The sequence below is a fragment of the Plasmodium brasilianum genome, chromosome 10 (assembly GCF_023973825.1).
Source record: "Plasmodium brasilianum strain Bolivian I chromosome 10, whole genome shotgun sequence".
Lineage (NCBI taxonomy): Eukaryota > Apicomplexa > Aconoidasida > Haemosporida > Plasmodiidae > Plasmodium > Plasmodium brasilianum.
The window spans coordinates 1,547,808-1,571,120 of NC_090123.1; the positions used below are offsets into that span (position 1 = coordinate 1,547,808).

At 26.4% G+C, this 23,313-nt stretch overlaps 5 protein-coding genes across 5 annotated transcripts; 2 read left to right on the forward strand and 3 right to left on the reverse strand.

Annotated features, from left to right (window-relative positions):
• Positions 1 to 3,536: 3,536 nt before the first annotated feature.
• Positions 3,537 to 7,421, forward strand: MKS88_003382 (mRNA-decapping enzyme subunit 1; the record flags this gene model as incomplete). Its single annotated transcript, XM_067216468.1, has 1 exon — positions 3,537 to 7,421. The coding sequence occupies one exon, from the start codon at positions 3,537 to 3,539 to the stop codon at positions 7,419 to 7,421; it is 3,885 nt and encodes a 1,294-aa protein (XP_067073112.1).
• A 2,466-nt stretch (positions 7,422 to 9,887) lies between these two features.
• MKS88_003383 (uncharacterized protein) lies at positions 9,888 to 12,191 on the reverse strand (the record flags this gene model as incomplete). Its single annotated transcript, XM_067216469.1, has 7 exons — positions 9,888 to 9,957; positions 10,056 to 10,178; positions 10,437 to 10,489; positions 10,598 to 10,654; positions 10,937 to 11,101; positions 11,786 to 11,851; positions 12,153 to 12,191. 7 exons carry the CDS (start codon positions 12,189 to 12,191, stop codon positions 9,888 to 9,890), a joined length of 573 nt encoding a protein of 190 aa, XP_067073113.1.
• Positions 12,192 to 12,905: 714 nt separating this feature from the next.
• On the forward strand, positions 12,906 to 15,502 carry MKS88_003384 (uncharacterized protein; the record flags this gene model as incomplete). The annotated part of the gene is made up of 2 exons (XM_067216470.1): positions 12,906 to 12,928; positions 13,015 to 15,502. 2 exons carry the CDS (start codon positions 12,906 to 12,908, stop codon positions 15,500 to 15,502), a joined length of 2,511 nt encoding a protein of 836 aa, XP_067073114.1.
• Positions 15,503 to 15,931: 429 nt separating this feature from the next.
• MKS88_003385 (phosphatidylinositol N-acetylglucosaminyltransferase subunit A) lies at positions 15,932 to 18,818 on the reverse strand (the record flags this gene model as incomplete). The annotated part of the gene is made up of 7 exons (XM_067216472.1): positions 15,932 to 15,983; positions 16,178 to 16,247; positions 16,565 to 16,688; positions 16,806 to 16,847; positions 17,197 to 17,946; positions 18,165 to 18,361; positions 18,638 to 18,818. 7 exons carry the CDS (start codon positions 18,816 to 18,818, stop codon positions 15,932 to 15,934), a joined length of 1,416 nt encoding a protein of 471 aa, XP_067073115.1.
• Positions 18,819 to 20,466: 1,648 nt separating this feature from the next.
• MKS88_003386 (DER1-like protein) lies at positions 20,467 to 22,106 on the reverse strand (the record flags this gene model as incomplete). Its single annotated transcript, XM_067216473.1, has 4 exons — positions 20,467 to 20,669; positions 20,823 to 21,050; positions 21,352 to 21,731; positions 22,036 to 22,106. The coding sequence occupies 4 exons, from the start codon at positions 22,104 to 22,106 to the stop codon at positions 20,467 to 20,469; spliced, it is 882 nt and encodes a 293-aa protein (XP_067073116.1).
• Between the last annotated feature and the right edge of the window lie 1,207 nt (positions 22,107 to 23,313).

Genomic DNA, 23,313 nt, shown 5'->3' on the forward strand with positions numbered 1-23,313 from the left:
ACATATATACACACATAAATGCATACATATATACACACATAAATGCATACATATATACATACGTACATACGTACATATGTATGTATGTATATTGTTTTTTTTTTTTATTCACGTCGAAATTTGTTATTCGTCGCAACAAAACGGCTGTTGATTATTTTTATAATTGTTTAGGATTTTTATTTTAATGAGATGAGGTTGTGCTTTTTTTTTTTTTTTTTTTTATGAGCGGTTAAGGTTGTAATACATTTTGTATTAACAGTCAACATTGAAGTTGTAATTTTTTTTTTTTTTTTCTCCTTTACATTTGTGTAGCTAGATCGCGTGTATAGCATTTGCAGATGACTCTAAAAATTTATGAATGCGTTAAGGAGCAAAGTAATAAAAAAAGAAAGGACAAAAAAATATACTCTAGAATAATATACCTGTTTATGTAGTTATAATTATAAAATGTTAAGGTGTCATAAGCCTTAATTGACCATATTTCTGCAGTAAATTGACCATATTTCTGCAGTAAATTGACCATATTTCTGCAGTAAATTGACCATATTTCTGCACTATCAATGTGTCAAGATAAATTTGTTCATAAAAAAGTATCATATTACTTCATCATACTATTTTTATTAGCTTTTTAATTTTCATAAAAATAGGGACCCTCCCCCACAATATATAAACTATAATTTTATATAATATATTTTTCCGTAAAAATTATTTATATCATGAGGACAATAAATAAGCAAATGTAAATTTTATCTCTTTTATTATATATAAAAATAAACCTTTTATATTTCACTAGGTTCATTTTCTTTATCTATGTATATGTAACCCTGTCTGTGTGTAAACATTAAAAAAAAAAAAAAAAAAAAAATGCAATTTTAAATTCGCTAATAATAAAAAAAAAAAAAAAAAAAAAAAAAAGGAAAAAAAACTATAGCACATATATACATATACATAATATATATGTATTATATATATTTACATTTTGCTATTTCTCAAGGTCAATTATTTCATATATTTATAATATACAAAGATACAAAAATGAAATTAATTTTTATTCTTTTATCTTTTATGAAAATATCTAAGTCCTAGTTATAAATTTCCATTCCATGCAATTTTTATTTTATTTTTTGTTATGAAAAATGTATGTTTTGTGTTTTCCTGCAAAATAATATTTATTATTATAAATGCTTACTTACGTATAAATAAATAAATAAATATATATATATATATATATATATATAGGTTTTTTTTTTTTTTTAATTTAAGAGAGAATCGTAAATATAGAGAACGAACTTCATGTGTATTAGCTTTAATTACATATTAAAAATGATTTGATAAAACCTTGTATTAATAAATTTATTTAGAAGATAGCTTAAAGAATATAGCATAGAATTTTTTGTGTTAATAAAAATATGCATATACATAGGTATTTATACCTACATACGTATACATATATATTTTTTTATGTACTATATATTATATATTATATATATATATATATATATATATATATATATATGTATATTCATGTTAACATAAACGAACGTCCAGCAATAAAACAAACAGTTGTTTGAAGAAAAGCAATTTCTCAAACATTTTAGCAAGTAACCTTATTTTATTTTACAACCGTATGAATATCATACGGAATATACTTAATGCGTTATTACTCATATGATGTTATTCATAATGAATTAAAATCAAGTGAAATTCGCAGCTATATGAAACAAATACTTAAATAAATGGTCGAGCCCTTTGTTCTTGTTTCATTCTAATTGTTTTCTTTTATATACCATCACATTTCTTTTTTTTTATATTTTTTTACGTTTACGTTTACGTGTATTTATCTTATATAATTATGAATTTATTTTAACTTTTTTTTTTTTTTTATTAGCTATTTTAAAATTGCATTTTTTTTTTTTCCCATACCCATATACATAAATTCTGTAGCTCAATTGATTTGTGCATACAAAAGGAAAAAAAAAAAATAGTAATATATTAAAATAGTAATATAGTAATATAGTAAAATAGTAATATAGTAATATAGTAATATAGTAATATAGTAAAATAGTAAAATTGTAATATAGTAAAATGGTAATACAGTAAAATGGTAATACAGTAAAATGGTAATACAGTAAAATGATAATATAGTAAAATGATAATATAGTAAAATGATAATACAATAAAATGATAATACAATAAAATGATAATACAGTAAAATGATAATACAGTAAAATGATAATACAGTAAAATGATAATACAGTAAAACAGTATCATAGTAAAATGGTAATACAGTAAAATGATAATATAGTAAAATGATAATATAATAAAACAGTATTATAATAAAATAAAATAACATAATATATATAATGTACATATATGTAACATCTAAGCACAAATAGATGCTTAAAAATGCTGTTCAATACTTATTTTTAATTTACTACTCTTTGTGTATATTGTATTCTAGTATCATTCATTTTTCTTTACTTCCTTTTTGGTTTATTTTTGTTACATTTTATATGCATGTTTGTTAATTTGTGAATTTTTAGGTTTTTCAATAATGTATGTTATTATGCGTACATACGAAAATATGTACGTACAAACATACGTAAATACGAACATATGTACATACTTATATATATAACATTGTATATATTATTTTGTATGTAAAACGTAAATGCGAACAATTATGTATAATAATCATATATAAATATTTATATGTATATACATACATATGTATTTTATATAATACAATTTAAATGGGCCCTTGAGAATATTATATATTAGAAATTTTTTTTTTTTTTTTTTGTCATTTTTTTTTATTGAAAGGTAAAATACAATACTTTCTTTGAAATTTTACTGTAGTTTTTTCATTATGTTAATATTTACATTATTCATATATGCTTATTTTTTTTGCTTTCTTTTATTTTTTTTAAATTGATGGACATTTTAATTTGAACTGTTATGTTGTTTTTCATGTTTTTCATCATTCACTTGTTTATTTTTCACTTTTTTATTTTTCATCTTTTCATTTTTCACCTGCTCATCCATTTTACGTATTTTACCTTTTTTTTTCATCCTATTTTTTTGAATATATATTAATATTTTTTAATCTATCCAAAAGAGTTTTATAATTAATAAGTATAACACTATAGCTTATAAATGCTCATTGTATATATATATATATATATATATGTATATATTTAATATCTTGTACTTTTAATTACATATTTATGTATGAATTTGCGTATATATGTACCCATTTGTGTATGCATGTCCATTTAAGTTTTTTATTCCATTAGAGTATCATTTAACGTTAAATGTATATGGCATTATAACAGACACGATATAGTTTACATATCTGTTATATGTTATATGCTTTTTTTTATTTTTGTATGTTTATGTGTATGTGTATATATAGATAGATATAGATATATAAATATAGATATATATAGATAGATAGTTATTTCATGTTGTTTATATATATATACTCCATTTTGTTTATTTAAGTTTTTTGACAAAAAATGAAAAAGAAAAGTAACATGTCCACAAATTACGGTAAGTTGAAAAGTCGTGTGAACCGTTATGATATGAACGGTTCATATAATTTCAATGAGCAAAAGGTTTCTAATAAGGCCATAGGGAATCATGCCAATAGCGATTTGAAGAGTAGCTATAGGGCGGAGGATGGTGGGAATGGCGGAAGTGTTGGTTGTAGTAGTGGAAATGCCAATGGAAACAGCAATAATAACAGTAACAAAAACGCGAACATTAGTAGTACTAATAAAAACCATGGTAATAATAATGATAGCAGTAAAGGTCATAACAGCAGTAACAGCCTTAACAATAGTAACAACCTTAACAATAGTAACAGCCTTAACAATAGTAACAGCTTTAACAACAGTAACAGCAACAATCCTGCACATGGTCATGCGAACAGCACAAGTGCCAACAACTGCTACACACATAATTTAAAATACAATAATAAAAATTCGTATTTATATGACTACAATTCGTATCACCAAAAAAAAGTTTACGAATACAAAAATAAATTTAAAGGTAGCATTACCAATAACAGCATTACCAATAACAGCATTACCAATAACAGCATTACCAATAATAGTAGTAAGAGTAACAATAATAACGGTAGTGGAAGTAAGGCTGTTCATACTTCATCAGCCATAGATGGTAGGAATAACTTGTCGTCTATCCATAATTCTGTAAGCATACCTAACAAAATAATAAAAGATGTAGGGGGGAATAAGTATAAAGAGGATCACAAAGAGGAGTATATAGAGGAACACAAAGAAATATACGTAGGTAAAACAAACAATAGCAATGTTAGTGGCAATAATGTAGGAGGAAGTGAAAAAAATGACGAAGATGATAAACTAAATGAAGAAATGAGTCTTTTGAGAGAAAAAATATGTTTTAAAATGTTAAAGAGTATAGACATATACATTACTGAGATAATTATGAAATCATGTTTTGTTACTGTTTATAAAATGAAAGAAGATGAATTAAAATGGACAAGGGCAGATGTTGAAGGATTCCTGTACATTGTCAGGAGATCCATAACACCTACATATAGATTAATTATAACAAATAAAAAAAATGAAAACCATTTATTACAAGATATTAATTCAAACATAAATTTATCAACAGATCAAAATTACATATTTTATAGAACCATAAATGAAGAAAAGAAGTCAAAAAGTATTTACAGTTTATGGTTTTACAGTACTGAGGAGAAGGAAAAAATATATAGCGTGTTAAAAAAGCTAGTTGAAAAGGCTCGTGTAGAAAATAGAAAAAACATTAATAGTAGTAGTGGTATTGGTATTACTACTGGTAATGGTATTACTGCTGGTAATGGTATTCCTACTACTAATGGTATTCCTACTACTAATGCAGATAATAATTGCATGAATAGAAATATGCATATTGATTATACAAAAAGTGTAAATTTAATATTATCAAAAAGTTGTGGTAATGTTGTTAAAGAGTGTTGTTCCTCATCGTCCATAGGAATAGAAAAAATAGATGATGATTCTTTTAATAATGTTAGTACTCATTATGAGAAGAAGGACGAGGATTTGCATAAGGGTAGTAACAATGAGGTAGATGATTACAGCTGTAACGATGGGCATATTGGAATAAATAGTAAAAACAATATTATAAGGAATTACGGTGGAATTATTAGTGAAACGAGGGGAGAGAGAGTCCTTACCAAAATTAGAGGTAACGAAGAAAATGATAATAATAACATGCAAAAGAAGAGCAAGTCAAAAAAGATAGCTCCTCTAATAACAGACAGTACAAAGACTGAGCACGAACATAATTCTGAGTTCAAAGCGGATAAGCAGCGCGATGTAAATGGTGGTAAAAGTGTAGGTAGCTGTAACAATATGAGCAACAACAGTAGCAACGTGGACGCCTACGAAAGCTACATGAAAAATGTGCACAACGTTAGTATCAGCGTCAATGATAATGGAGATGGCTGTGGTGGTAATGATGAAGATAATGGTAACGGTGTTGTACATATTAAGAAGAAAACATTGGATGAAATGGAAAATGTAAGTAACAACGATTACTTAAAAAGATTAAATCAAGAAAACCATTTAGAATATGGTGATAAGGCGGGGAAGAATTTGCTCTACCTAATTAAGGGTTTGTCATTAGAACAGGAAAAGGATCAGCAGGGTAAGAATTTTTTTTCCAATGATGATTATTATGAAAATAGTCATAGAAATAATTCAATTGGTGGTATAGTTAAAAATGCCGTAGCAGAAGAAAAGAGCAATTTTTCATATAAGGACATTAGCGCAAAATCGGGGGGTGAAGCCATTATGAGTTTATTAGGGTTAAGTAAGAATAATGATTTTAAAGAAGAGGATGAGGAAAAGAAAAAAAAGAAAAAAAAGAAGAATATTCATAGTAGCAGCGTTGTTGGAGGCACCGTTATAGAATCAGGAGCAGGAACAGGAGCAGTAGGATGTTGTGGTGCAAATCATTACATAAATAACGCTGGCATTGTTGGTGGTGCGAACGATTGTAATGGCCCTATCAAAGCGAGCGTGCAAAGAAGGGAGAGCGCAAATTATAGTAGTAATTATAAGAACAGTAACGTAAGCAGTACCGTAAGCACTAGTAATAAGAACATTAATAATAATAATAATAATTACAATAATAATAATAATTATAATTACAATAATAATAATAATTATAATTACAATAATAATAATAATTACAATAATAATAATAATAATTACAATAATAATAATAATAATTACAATAATAATAATAATTACAGTAATAATAAGGCATACAGTTACTCTAAGGGGAAACAGGATGGCAATAACGAGTTAGCAACGAACTACCAGCAGATGGAAAGAAAGTACAATGAAAAACAGTTGTGCCAAAGTAATTCAGTCGAAAGTTTGCATAGTAAGGATATAGAAATGATGATGAGTAATAATACGTATGAAGAAGAGAAAAATATGACAAACTCCATGGTAGACATCATTAAGATAAAATCAGGCAAAATGAACATCCACCCGGGTCCTAATGCGATTCATAATAACTTTAGCAATGCACATGAGAATTTAGAAAGAAATATTCTTAGTTCATATAATACCGATTCGTATGATGTCTTATTAAAGATGCAGAATGAAATTGAAAACAATGAAAAAAAATATTACAATAATAATAGCAGCAGCATTTTCATTAATAATAACAACAGTTATGTTCGCAGTAACAACTACGGTAATGACTACAGCCATGGTAATAATAATAATAATAATAGTAATATTAATAATAATAATAATAATAGCAATAATAATAATAATAATAATAGTAGTAATAATAATAATAATAATAGTAATAATAATAATAATAATAAAAATAATAATAATAAAAATAATAATAATAAAAATAATAATAATAAAAATAATAATAGGAATAATAATAATAATAATAATAATAATGATAATAAAAATGATGTTTTTGAAAACCCGTGTAACTTTTTGAAGAACAATAGCACCATCAATTATGCGGAGGGTAAGCATATTACAGAACATGAACAAAACAGTGCATTGGCAAAATATAACAGCAGTAATGTCTGTGGAAATAACAGCAGTAATGTCTATGGAAATAACAGCAGTAATGACAGAGGTAATAACAGCAGTATTGACAGAGGTAATAACAGTAGTAATTGTAACAACAGTAGTAACTGTAATAACAGTAGTAACTGTAATAACAGTGATAACCATCATACTAACAATGATAACTGTGTGGAAGACAACAAAAATAAATGTATAACCTTAAATAGGAACACCATACATAACGTAATTAAAGAAACGTTACAGTCTGATGAATTTGTAAATATGTTATGGAAAAAATTAATAATGAGTAAAAATTTTACATAATTTTTTTTTTTTTTTTTAAAAAAAAAGACAAAAGCCTTCTTACGGCTTTAGTGCTTATCACCCTTATACAGCATACCATGCTTGCATATCGATGTATTAGGTGCGCAGGTATGCAACTGTTAATATATTTTTTTAATTCAGTCATTAATTCGTTTATTTATATATTCGTGCATTCGTGCATTCGTGCATTCGTGCATTCGTGCATTCGTGCATTTGTTCATTCGTGCATTTATTCATTTATGCCTTTTCCCCCTCCTCATTATTTTTTTTTATTTTTTATTATGCAACATGGGTTTGAGTGCCTATTAGTTTTATTTTTAATTCCAGCACAAGTTGGAAAGAAAATATCTGTATACATAAGTGTATGCATAAATGTATCTACACACATACACATATATATATATATATATATATATATATGTAATTATATACTGATTATATGTATGCGTATGCTTATATTTACGCCTGCACACGTAGTTGTGTGTGCACGTGTACCCATACGAACACTATTTTTAAGTCAATATAAAGCATTTCTTCATATTTTATTTTCTCTCCTCCCCCATTTTAAATGCTTTTATATATTATTAGTTTTTACCTTTTACCTTTTTTTTTTTTTTCTTTTTTTATATATTATTTATTTTTATATTCCCTAATATTGGGGTGAAATGTTTAAATATATTATAAATTCTTAATCGAACAACGTTCATATAAAGCATAAAAAAAAAATTATGCAATAGCCTGAATTATTCATGCCAAGAGATGTGTATGTGTTTATGAGTATATATGTATATACATACAAACGTACGTATATATATGTATATATGCACACATATGTATATATATATATGCACACATACGTATATATATATATATATATATGCACACATACGTATATATTATATGCACACATACATATATATACATTACGGGCGTACCTTATATGTATTCTTTTTTTAATTAGAAATCTATGAATGCATCAAAAAGTTTTGTTTTTATGTTTTTGTTATTGAATGTTTTAATTCTTATGTCCATCCGGGTTTATATATAGATATACACGGATGCTTATATACACATAATACTATATTTATATACATAAATATACATATGTATTTGTTTATTTATACATGCATATGTATATCCTTTTATGTATATGCACTATCATGTACATGTTTATGCCAATACTAAGTAACAACATAAATGTAGATTCATTAGCTCAGCCTTTTTAAAGTTTTCATTTTAAAAATTGAGAAGGGGCATAATTATAATAAAAAAAAAAAAAAAAATATAATTAAGAAGGGTAGAGAAGAGAGATAAGGAGAGGGAAAAAAAATTTTTTTTAAATCAATACTCATTTGATTAAACAGTTTTTTTATAAAATTTTACATTTTCATATTTTCCCACTTTTATATGTTCAAATATCTGAGTGTTTCGATTTTTGCATGTACCTTTGCTTTGCCTTTTAATTCCTTTTTTTTCCTTATTTTTCCGTATTTTTCCATTTTTTTTTTTTTTTCTTAATATAAAAATAATAAATTTAAAAAGTGCGTTTTTTATGCTTTTGAAACGTGTAAATACATGTACAGTTGCACAGTCTATACATATGTACATATATATATATGTATGTAAGTTTTTATGTATTTATGTATATGTACTTTATTTTATTTTTTTTAAATTAAGATATATCCTGCTCTTGTTTTATTAACCATCCTATTTACAAAAAAAATTAGCTATTATTATTCGAAACATATTTTTATTTTTTTCCTTTTTTTTGTGCAAGAAATATTCACAGCCGTTTGAACTATTTAAAAAACGAAAATACACGCGCAATTACATGTATGCGTACATGTATATATATGTATGTATGTATGTATGTATGTATGTATGTATGTATGTATGTATGTATGTATGTATGTATGTATGTATGTATGTATGTATGTATGTATGTATGTATGTATGTATGTATGTATGTATGTATGTATGTATGTATGTATGTATGTATGTATGTATGTATGTATGTATGTATGTATGCCCGCTTAGGAGAACAATTTTCCGAAGTGAAAGTTTTACACATCATAATAAAATTCAAAGAGGTATGAAAATCTAATTGTAATTTCTTTTAGGTTAATCCCAATTTTTTCATTCAAACTAACTTATGCAATTACAGCATTTTTCGTCGTTGTTGAATGTTTGTATGATCATATAGGAAGAACATTTATAGAACAGTAGAATAATACAACATATGAATTTATTTATTTTAAAAAATTAAATGATGCGTAAAAAGTCTTTTTTATGCAAAAAAATTTTTTTTGTTCCCGTATGTACTTATTCCAAAAGGACAAGTAAAGGAATAAGGCACTGAAGGAAAAGAGAAAAATAAGGAAAAAAAGATAAACTAAAAAAAAAATGAAAAGAAAAATGAGATGCGCCGGATAAATACAAGCGTAAAGTGAACATGCCTTTATACGGTTAATCATTGTCTTCTTTTTTGCCCTCCGTTTTGTTCTCCTTTTTATCCTCTTCTTCTTCTTCAAATGAACTAAGTTTAATATAATTCAAAATGGAGGGGCATATGTTATATATATGCTCATTAATTGTTCACTTAAATTTTTTTTTTTTTTTTTTTTTTTTTGGTACAAGTCGCTAGAGGGGTCTATATAGTTCTTCTTGGAAGCATTTACATTAAGAATGTTCTGTAAATTTAATCTGTAGCTTCTTCTAGTTTGTTTTGTTTCGGGGTATATATCTATGTCTGGCAAGCTAATTTGGGTGTTCATAGAAACAATATAAATGGAGCGTAATGGGATTGCACACATATGCGTATGCGTGTTTATGTATATGTCTATGTATGTGTTTATGTGTGGGTTTATGTATGTGCTTATACTTATATATGTTCTTTTTTTTTTTTTTTTTTTTTTCTTTTCTCTTTCAAAAACATAATTTATTTATAATTCAATCACGGCAAAATTTGTTTTTTTTCATGTATTTTCACAAATGAGGATTAACAAAAATGTTTACCTTTCTCTGTTAATTTTTACACTCTCCATTTGATTATCTTCTGAGTTGTATTTCTAACAAAAGAGATCATTAACAAAAAGAATTTACCATGATATAATTAACCTTCTCTAGATATGTATAGAAGGGGAAAAAATAAGGAAAAAAAAAAAAAAATTCGAAACCTCATTTGGAACTGTAGTTTTCGTCCATCTTTCGAATAGCTCCTCTTTGTCTTTTTGCTAAAGTATGAGGAGTGATATTTATGCATATACACAATACACGCATACGTGCATACATACGTGCATACATACTTGCATACATACGTGCATACATACTTGCATACATACTTGCATACATACGTGCATACATACGTGCATACATACGTGCATACGTACTTGCATACATAAGTGCATACATACACACATACACATGCATTTACATTTACATTTGCATGTACATATGCAGGCGCATATTCACACACACACAAGCTATATGAAGACTCCACATCATGCATTTCAGACCTTAACCCATTTAACCACGTATTTCTTATTTTTCTTTTTCGTTAATTTAAGTTTATTATTCGTTCTTCTGTTGGCAAAATGAAGATTCCATGCTTTTTGTTTTAATTCTCTATCCCCGTTTATAAAGTCGTCCATTAGATCATCTACAGTTTTGTTTTTGTGAAACTACTACAGTAAAGTTACTTCCCATAAAAAGAACACATGTATGTCCGTACATGTACATATATATGTGTATATAGTATTTGTATATATATATATGTATATATGTATGTGTATATGTGTATATATGTGTGTGCACTTGGGTATATACGCAAAAGATCGTAGCAGCAAAAGTACATGTTAATTGTCTGCTATGTTAATTTATTTGCTAATTTGTTCTGAAGGTACTTTTTTTTTTGTTGTTTTTTTTTTGTTGTTTTTTTGTTGTTGTTTTTTTGTTGTTGTTTTTTTGTTTGTTGTTTTTTTTTATTTTATTCTCTTGGAAAAATGAAAAAATAAAATTTTGCAAAAAAAAATCTCGAAATTAGCACTATCGTTTTAAGTGCAACGTAGTTGCAAGTGTGTATAGTATATATTATATATATATATAATATATATATATATATATATATATATATATATATATGCAAAGTATGTACATATGTACGTCTGTATGTTTTTTTTTTTTTTTTTTTTTTTTTTATTGTGTTTCCTTATATTTAAGTGCTCTACACATAACATGTGCTAGAAATCGCACAATTATAAAGACTTTTTCAAGTTGTATAAATTCTCAAAAATGTAATAATAATGATACTGTTGTAAGAAGTTTAAAATAAAAAAAGATAAATGTTTAGCTGTGAAGAATACTACTTTGGGCGTATGGAAAATATGGTTGGACTTAACCACTGCTTTTAAGATATGGTATTTTTCCATACTCTTAAAATTTTTAAAATTCGAAAATTTGTGTAAATTTTGAAAAAATATTCAATATCAAGTAGGTATAATGAAGAAGAAATAAAAGACTAGTATTTTTCCTGGTAGCTATAAAATTATCTCATTCATGGAGAGGAAAAAACACGAGAATGTATTCTTAACGAATCTCTTCAATTTGTCTATTCACCAAATCTCTATTACCTCAACATATGCATCCCAACCTTTGTACTTCCTAATCTTTATGCTACTATATTTTTTTTTTTTTTTTTTTTTTTTCCCTCTATATATACTGTTCCTTAGTAACCTTTTCCTCTTCCTCTTCCTCACAAGGTACGAGACCCATTTGTACTCGTTCACGTTATGGATAAATTATAAAATGGGTAAGATAGGGGAATGGATGAAGAGGAAGAGGAAAAGGAGTATAAGGTTTTTTGTTGTGCGCTAAATTTTATTCCTTGCTTTTTTGTTTATACAACGCTTAATGGAAGAGTGAAATTTTGAAGGAGTTAATTTTCATTTTTCACTTTTGGTTCGACTATATTCTTTTTTTTTTCCATTTTGTGTATATATTTTTTTCAACTTTGGCGTATTTATTTTTTTCAACTTTGGCGTATTTATTTTTTTCAACTTTGGCGTATTTATTTTTTTCAACTTTGGTGTATTTATTTATTTCAACTTTGGTGTATTTATTTATTTCAACTATGCTGTATTTATCTTTTCTTTTCCGCACCTACTCTTTTCTTATGACCAATTAAGGATTAAAATAAAATTTTCGTATTTTCTCATTCCATGTAAAGTATTGAAAAGAGGACGAATGAGTGGTATATGCACATGTAATATGTAGGAGTAGGAACAGAAACGCAAAAGAGCATGGACAGATAAATAAAAGGCAATGAGTAGTAAATAAAGCAGATATAATAAAGCAGATATAATAAAGCAGATGTAATAAAGCAGATATAATAAAGCAGATATAACGGGTGAAGCAAACTTAACAAATAGGAAAAACGAAAATTTGAAATAGCACTACACGAAAGGAAACACAAAGAATGTTCATAAAATGATTTCAAAAAATGGAATACGGTTGAGCAGGGGTAATAAGTTTATTGGATTGAATATTACTAAGGATCATTTTTTTTTTTTTTTTTTAAATATGCTCATAAATATAGTACAAATGCAACACAAAGGAAAATAATTGAACACAACAAAAGTTTTGACGACAAATGGAAGAGTATAATTAGAAAGGATTATATAAAAAGAATTGCTAACATATTTGAAAAGGGAAACAAAAATGGAAGAGAGCTAAAAAACGGAGTTCACAACTGCTGCTACTTTGTTCTAGGTGCAGAAGGGGTGGGGAAGAGATTCTTTATCAACAAATCGAAGGAGAAATTTTTGCGTGGTCAGATGGAGAGCTTGTCACTGAAGGAAAAAACAAATAACAGGAGGAGCAGCAGTAGTAGTGGTAGTAGTGGTAGTAGTGGTAGTAGTAGTGGTAGTAGTAGTGGTAGTAGTGGTAGTAGTAGTGGTAGCCGTAGCATCGGTGCAATAAAAAAGAAGTGCATATTTTTTGAGTACGACTTCCAGGCATTCAACGAGTGCAAGGACGCAGTATCGTTTCCCCTGAAACTGCACTACATAGAAAATTATTTAAGGCATAAATTATTAAAAGAGGTCAACAATGATATTACCTTTAAAAATGTTGAGCTGAAGGATATATATGAAGAACTTGTAGTTTATAAAAATAAGGGTTTGTTATATTCAAAAATTTCGCGATTTTTTGTACACATTTTAAAGAATCCTCGAATGTATGATTTTTTCAATGATCATGATAGGAGAGTAATAGAATCTTTTCTTCCCTATTTGGAAATAAAACAATTTGACTATAAACAGTTTGATACATTTTTAAAAATATTATTACAAAAATTAAATGTAACATGTTTTTGTAATTACCTAAATGAGTTTAGTGCATTTTTATATTTTTTTAAAATGATGGCTGATTATGAAGAAAGAGAATATTATATAAAAAATTCAAATAATATTCTTGTGGACAACTATTCAGATGGGTTGTATATATATAGCTATTTCTTATCCATTATAAAATTGTTGGAAGTGAAATATTCATACAATTTTTATTTTATCTTTTTCAATTTCAATTTGTTCTTAGTAAGTAACCAACCAGTGAGAAATTTCCATTTCTTTGTAAATTTTTTAATTGAAAATATGTACACATATAATATACCTGTAATTATTCATTCGGTAAAAAATCTTGAAATGATGAAAGCTATTTTTATTTATAATAATTTGCTGTTAAAGTGTTTACTCAATGGTGAGGATAACCCTACCCCATCTATGTCAAAATCGGTTTTGTCTTCTTCCAACCCGAGAGTTAGAACACCCAAAGAAAGAAGACAAATACCTGGTTTCCTCCAAAACAGTAATAATAGTGGACCAAACTGTTCGGATGGGTATTCACCCAAATTGGTTAATGAAATGATGTCGAAACTGCATGAAGGAGAGCGTTACCAAGGTATGAGTAATACAACCATCAAGCATAGCTGTACTGATGACAGAATTTATAATGAAAAAGAAGTATGCGCAAAAGTTATGGGGGAAAAAAGATGTAATAACAAAGTACAACATGGAACAAGTAAGGAGTATATAGAAAATTTACAAAATGGAGAAGAAGTAAGTAGTAATAATAGCAATCGTATAAACTACTCCCAGTACCAATATCTTTATAACGGTTTATCGAAGGAAGAACTGGAAAATTATGTACTGATAAAGAATAACCTAATAGAAATAGACGAAATGCCATATGATATGGTTAACTGTCTTCTGATGCCAAGTTTTGTAATAAATGAAGATATAAGTAAATGTATATATACCATGATCGGTGGTAATGTACATTTAATTAAAATAATTTGCAAAGGATTAGACAAAATAAATAATGAACTTAATAACGATGTAAAATTGATAGAAGAAATCGAAGAGGAGAAAAAACAAAACATTATTTACGACATGGATGAGGAGCAGGAATTTAATAGATACAATTCCATAGAAGAAATAATGAAACATAAAAAAGTGGAGCACCAAAAAATATTTTTAAAAAATATCCATCAGAACGTTTTACATACATTTATATTAGATTTTGAGCAAAGGATTATTAACTTTTTTAGCTTACCCAATATTGAGAAAATGAAGAGAGACTATCCTGAGGGTGCTAAAGGTGAAAACAAAGGTGTCCAATGGAATGATGATGGTGGTCCTAAAGTCAATCAAGACGAACGAAGTCCAAATGATTGTGGAAAAGCGCAAGGGAACACAAAGACAGGGCTAACCCTCGTGCAGTTCTATTTCACCATTTTTGAAGTGATTCGACATTTTATAAAGAAGAAAAAAGTGTTTTGTAAAAATATTATAAATCTGAACAATCCTGTCCTTCTAGGTCTTATAGATGTTAATATAATACATTACAATTATGAAAATAAATACCTAGAATTAACTAATCACTTCTATGAAATCTTATTATTAAATTATATCGATTTTAAATATAAACAGTTGCCCTTAAAATTTAGAGTGCAGTATAATGTTAACTATTTTCTAAATTATAAAATTATACAGCATGAATACAACCTAATAGAATCGCATATGTGAAGTTACAAAATGTTTCGAAAAAATAATGAAATAATATACATTAAATTATATTAAAATAAATTATATTAAAATAAATTATATTAAAATAAATTATATTAAAATAAATTATATTAAAATAAATTATATTAAAATAAATTATATTAAAATAAATTATATTAAAATATATTATATTAAAATATATTATATTAAAATATATTATATTAAAATATATTATATTAAAATATATTATATTAAAATATATTATATTAAAATATATTATATTAAAATATATTATATTAAAATATATTATATTAAAATATATCATATTAAAATAAAAAAAATATTATTATTCTAAAAATAACTTGTTATACATAACTATTTTAACAAATTACATGCACACTTCTTACTCCTGGACGAAATGTTTATTAAAATGGATTTGTTTCGGCAAACTTATTCTTCCTCAATTAAGTGAGGAAAGCTTACAACTTCTTCTATGTCCTTTCTGTATAGAATTGAGCAAAGATATAATAATACGTGTAAGGGATAAAATATGTTTGCTTGTTCGCTTTTTATTGAAGAACTGTACATCGTTTATTATACGTATGTAATGTGCGTATATACTGTGCGCATATATTATACGTGTACATTTTACATGTACATATATGGGTGTGTTTGCCCTTGTTAACTTTTCTCTACCTGGGCTTAAGCCACTCCAGCAGCTGACAGTATATGTAACTTAACATTATTAGGATAATATAAACTTTACCTTGAATAAAGGGGAAGGAAAAAAAAAAAAAAGAAAAAAAAAAAATGAACAAATTAGCACAACGAATTAGGCCAACATATTGTCACAATAAATTAGCACAAGTTAGGGTCAAAAAAGGATGAAGATACACCGCTTTGTTTGAAGTATATGTACAGCTCCTTTAGAGCACTTCGTCCGTTTCACTCGTTTCAATTCGGCCATTTCGATCATTTCGATCATTTTGTGTAGTTTTAATTTATTTCAGTGCGTTTCCCCTTCCGCTCCTTTCCTTTTCTTACTAAAGACAGTGTTGATGTTATATATTTTTCGGATCCTACTTAGGATTGTGTTATTTGCGTACGATAAAACGTCCATGTATACCTTTTCCTGTGGTAAAGCATAAATTAAACTAGAATGAAGCGGAATAAAACATTTTAACAAACTGACCAATTTGAAAATTTTCTGCACTACAAATGTATCACAATATCATGATAAATATGTGTATGTATATATATATGGATGTATATACACATAAGCTCACATAAATAAAACTGCATTTATTATATGTATAACACGTACTGTCTTATCAGCGACCTTTTCCCATGAGTACATTTTAGTTAGCTAAATAGGAAAAAAAAAAAAAAAAATTAATTACAAATTGGTAATTACTAACTACGAAGTACTAATTACTAACTACGAAGTACTAATTACTAACTACGAAGTACTAATTACTAACTACGAAGTACTAATTACTAACTACGAAGTACTAATTACTAACTACGAAGTACTAATTACTAACTACGAAGTACTAATTACTAACTACGAAGTACTAATTACTAATTGCGAACTACTAATTACTAACTACGAACTACTAATTACTAACCACTAATTACTAACTGCTAACCACTATGTGCATCTCTACCATGCAAAATATAAAGCACGTGCAGCGGAACAAATAAAGCGAACTTACCCTCTCGTGAAATGCATTCGAGTCAACACCCTTCACCATATCCAAAGCAATATCAACTGCTTTACATAAATCGATATGATTAGGTTTTGACAATATCATCATATCATGCGGTAATACTTCCGATATACCTCCTACATCAGTTGAGATAACAAGTAAACCACAACTAGCTGCTTCAATAATAGCTATACAAAAAGCCTCAGTTAAAGAAGCATTTAAAAATATATGTCCTGTTTGTAAAACATTTTTTACTTTATTTTGTTTTACTTTTCCTAACAATACAACAGAATTATGTAGATGATATTTTTCTCTCATTTCTTCTAATAGTACTCTCTTTGGTCCATTACCTCCAATAATAAATTTTATAAAAGGGTATTTCTTACATATTAAAGGAATAACCTTAACAATTAGATCAATTCCTTTTCTATATGTTAATCTACTTATGACTATAATATTAATTCTAGGATATTTGGGTCTTTTATTAATGCATGGAATAAATTTCTTTGTGTCAAGTGCATTACCTATTACTGATGTTTTATATGGATTTATTTCTGTTCGCAAAACCAAATTTTCACGATTTGTATGAGAAACACATATAATATGATCGACATCATTTATGCAATATTTTAATAATTTATTAACATGTATACATCCCTTATCTGAAAAACTGTACAATGAATGGTCGGTATATATCGTCTTTAATCCCAGCGATTTTGCGTGAAGGATGAACTGGTGCGCCAGACAGGACGTTGCCTACTTAGGGAAGTAAAACTTCTTTCACTTGCACATACGTATACACACATGCGTTCATATACATATAGGCTCACACACACATGCGTACATACACATATAGGCTCACACACACACACACGCGTACATACACATATAGGCTCACACACACGTACATACATATATAGGCTTATACATACACTAAATACACATTGGAGCTCATAAATGAAAAATGACCAAACCTGATGCCCATGGACAATGTCAACCTTTTCCCTATATAAAATATTTCTACACAATGGCAAAGTACCAATTATATTCGGAAATGTTACAACATCCATGTAAGTTTCCAAAGGTAAATAATACACTTTTATTCCATTACCCATCCATCTTACACCATTCCTATTATTATAGCAGTGAGTTACTACTATTACTTTAAATCCTGAAAAATTTGTAAGCAGATATCACATGCCATTTTTAACAGCTTCCCCTTTTAAATCAAATACTGCTCTGTATGTTCATATTCATAAAATTTAGTACGTGCACATATATATATATATATATATATATATCCAGTTGCGCAGGACGTACCTTTGCTTTTATTTGTTTTAGTGTTATTTAATTTTATTTAATTTTATCTTAATTTCATTTTACATATTTTAATTATGTCTTTTTCCAGCTTCTTTTCATTTTTTCTTTTTCAGCTTATGTGTATTACCTTTCTTTATTAAGTGCTTGGATAATTCAAATATATGTGTTTCTATTCCTCCTAAATTTGGGTAAAAAAAATCACTTACCATACAAATACAACACTTTCTCTCCTTTTTATAAATATCGTTTTTTTCGTTTTTTCCATTTTTTCCTTTGTCTGTACTATATTGCTTTTCTGTACATTCCATTGTTCAATCCAGAGTGAATATCCCCTTTTTTTTTTTTTTTTTTGTGAACTCTATGTATTGTAACTAGTATTAATATTAGAATAGTAAAAGAGATTTGTCGTTTCCATTTGGTCAGACAAGAATGTAGATGTGTATACTTTTATGTAAGTATAATGTACACGTGCTCAACTCAAATAAACTTGAGCACCAAAAATATAGAGTAAATCTACGAATAGGGTTTTTGCCTTCTTCCTTTTGCACTTTTCAAAGGTACAAAATAATATAATTTTTCAATTTAAAACGAGATCCTTAAAATTTTCAAAAGATTTTATTATCCAAACATGGCAAATGCAAATACGTTTGTGTGTATTCTAATTCGCTCAACCTTTCAACTGTTTCTTTTTTTTCTTTGCCTTTTCGTTCTTATTTCATTTTAATTTACAGCTGTAGCTATTATACCTGAGTAAAAGGGAATAACATTCGAAAAAAAAAAAAAATAATTTTGTTACCTGTACATAATTGGAACTATGATATGGACATATAAGCATAGATATATGCATATATATGTATACATGTATACATAATAGTGATATGTCCCTTCTCATTTTTGAGCCTTCAGAAGGAGTATTCTTTAAAATACTACCCCCAATTGTATATTTATTTTTTATAAACGTTTAAAAATTAAGGAAAAATTGTATATAGGAATGTCAAACCTTGGGTAATAACAAAAAAATAAAACAAAAAATTGAGTACGAAATTGATAAAAATACCATATATGCGGGGAATAATTTTTATTTTATTTTATTTTATTCTATTCTATTTTTTTTTTCCCCCTTTTATGCTATCTTAAAAACTGTGTTAAGCAGTAAGCCTCAGCGTGCAAATAAGTACATTTTGTTGTAATCGTTCACGTATGTGAAATTTGTTGGATATATATATATATATAAATGTAAGCACATGTGTTGTGTACTTCGTTTTTTTAGCCCGAACACTTAAAATAAGAAAAAATAAAATTGTGCATTTTTATAATTAAATTACACAAATAATTAAAGAAAAAGGCAATAAAGTGTGTTATAAAATATGATTAAAAATATAATGAAAAAGGAATAAAAAAAAAAAAATAAGAAGAAATAATACGGTTTTAGTAAATTCAGCTAAAAAATTAACATAGTAATAAAAATACTAATGATAAGATAATAACAATAAAAAAGTTTTAGCAGTAAAACTACCTTTTGAAAAAGATGTACATAAATATATATTTATATATGTGCATGTATAATATATGTGTATATATATTTATATTTATATATGATACAATAGTGTAAATATACAACAGAAACCTTGGAAGCAATTAAAAAAAATGATCAGTAAAAAAATCAATAAAATAAGAGAACAAAATAAATAAAATATTTAACCAAATATAACAGTAATTTAAAATTACACAGAAAACAACGGTAATAAAACAAGTATAAGTGCATATGAATATTTTAATCTTTTAATTTATCTTGTTTTGTTTTACTTTTTTGAAGATATATTAAATAAGGAAAAAAGGGATCTTATAAAAAAAAAAAAAAAAAAAAAAAAAAATACAATGCTTGATAAACATAACTCTAATACACATATAAAAATATGCGCTCATGTAGAATATTTCTTAAGAAGTAAAATACTTTCAACTATCGCCTAGTCTTACACCTCTTCCAATGAAAACTCTTCTGCTCGTTCCACTACTGTTCGTCGTTCTTGGGCTATTAATATTTCTGTACCCATATCTCGAGAAATTACCTCTTATTCCTTGACTTATGCGAAATTCTCGCAACTTCATCATTATCTTGTCAAATATTTGTGGAGTCTTTTCTAACAAATTTGGACCACCTGAACAAATAAAAAATAAAAAAAAAAAAAATATATATATATATATATATATATATATATATCCATTATGTTAAGGTAAAAAAAAAAAAAAACATTTACATGAACAGTTCAGAATAAATTTTTTGTTAATGCAAGAACATTTTTTTGTAATACCCTCTCTTGGAAGAAGTTCCCTAAAAAAATAGTACATATGTCCTGATAATAAGCCCATAATGTCAATCCATATGGACTGTCCCATAATAAAATGTAAAAAGATTAAAGCGAAAGGTAACTGATACCCTTTTACAGTAAAGAAATAAATCGAAACCTGACTCCATGCCTCTCTCCTAGACCAATAATATATTATTGCAAATAAAAGAGAATTTCCCAAAAATGGATAACCTACAAAATGGATAAAATAAAGGAGTGGTTTTGGCCTTTATGCATGGTAATTAATATATATATATATATATATATATATATATATATATATGCTTAAGCGTGTACATATGTATGTGTGTGTGTATATGTAGAAACACATAAAAAAGTACACAAATATAAAATTGCACGTATATACATATATGTATATATATATTTTTTTTTTTTTTTTACGTGCTTATTCATAGACAAATGCACACGGGTGTATAAATACGGCACAATTTTTCTTTTTCTTTTTTTAATTTATCGCTGCTTTTGTACTTACCCCTTGGCCAATAAAAGAAAATACTTATTAGGGATAAAAAGGTACACTGAATAGTAATAAAATATAAATACGACCCAGGACTTGAGAATACTGCATTTTTTTCCAACGATGAGGAAAATTGAGCAAATAAGGACATGAAAAATACCCAAGATAAAGAAAATTTCCCAATATATAAAAAGTTAAGAAAAATTCTCCATATTTGATAATTATTATATATTAAATTCCAGTCTAATAAAAGGTATACAACGTTTAATAAATTACAAGTTATCAATAAAGTAACTAAAAAAATTAATGTTATCAAATATTTTGTTACATTTGGTAAATTATTATACCAAACTTCTGGGCCATATATATCCATTATTTTCGAAAGTTCATGTAAACTTGAAAATGAAAAAAAAAAATTAAAAAAATAAAAATTAAAAAGAAAAATGAATGAATATTTTTTATCTTCTCTACATAGGCATTTAAAAGGTTGATAATTGCCTTGCGCTTGTAACTTGTGTAACTCTTTTCTTCACGCTTGTTTAGAATCTAATTCAGTATTTGTGTTTGACGTATTATCCGTATATACTACGTGTCTTCTAAGTAAATTCTATATGTTCTCACTATAAACTCAATGTATATTCAGCTTTTGTTAAACCTCTTTTCAGCTTCTATTCAACTTTTGTTCTACTTCTGCTCAACCTCTGTTCAGATTGGTTACCTGTGTTTTTACTTTTGTTTTTATTCTCTAATAATTTGTTATCACATAGCATACTAAATATTCATTAATATGCATTCATCTTACACAAAAAAAAATATATAATAAAAAAAAAAAAAATTAATGCATTATTAGATCAAGCATAATATATCTTCTTAAAATACATGTACTTAGAGGAAAAGAATAGGGTGAAATGTAATCATAGGTAACACATGGGAAATGAACAAAAAAAAAAAAAAAAAAAATGAAAAAAAAAGAAAATGGATCAAAAGTGAACGCAAGAAAAGAGATGAGAGGTGAAAATAAGAAAAGAGATGAGACGTAAAAGAAAAGAAAAGAAAAGAAAATGGAAGTAAATAGGGGAAAATAAATTTTAATCATTACATGTGAAGGAATTCCGCGTATAATCATTTTAAGTAAATATGGATACAAAAATTACTTATATTTTTTATTAAGTTATAAGCGTATAAAAATATCAGTGTACATATATGTAAAGATATATTACATGTTTGCTCTCATTGTTTCTATGTATGGGTTCCGTTACTATTGATTACATTCATATTCTATGAATAGGGCGAATTTATTATATCGCTCAAGTATACGCATATATATACTTATATACAACCATAACCTATACGTTATATGTTTGATTATTCTTTGTTTATTTAAACGTTCATATGGTGGTTTGTTGGATTTTTTTACTTTATTTTTTGCTTGGTTTTTATAATTTTTCTGCTTGAATATTTTGCTTGGTTTTTGTGCTAAATTTAGCTGCATATTTTTCTGCATATTTTTTTGCATATATTTTTGCATATTTTTTTGCATATATTTTTGCATATTTTTTTGCATATATTTTTGCATATTTTTTTGCTTATTTTATTGCATATTTTTTTGCTTATATTTTTGCATATTTTTTTGCTTATATTTTTGCATATTTTTTTGCTTATTTTATTGAATATTTTTTTGCTTATTTTATTGCATATTTTTTTGCTTATTTTATTGCATATTTTTTGTGCTTAATATTGTTGTGTATTTATTGTGCTTGCATTTTTTGCTTAATTTTTTTTTTTTTTCTATGCATCAGATTACTATTCTTACAAAGACCGCAAAAAACTTTTTGTTTCATTTACATAGCTATAAATTACTTGTTTCATATTTTTAAATGATTTTACCTTACACATTAGTAAAATATTACAGTATTAAAAAAACATATATGTATGTATATTTATATGTTTGTATATTTATATATTTGTATATTTATA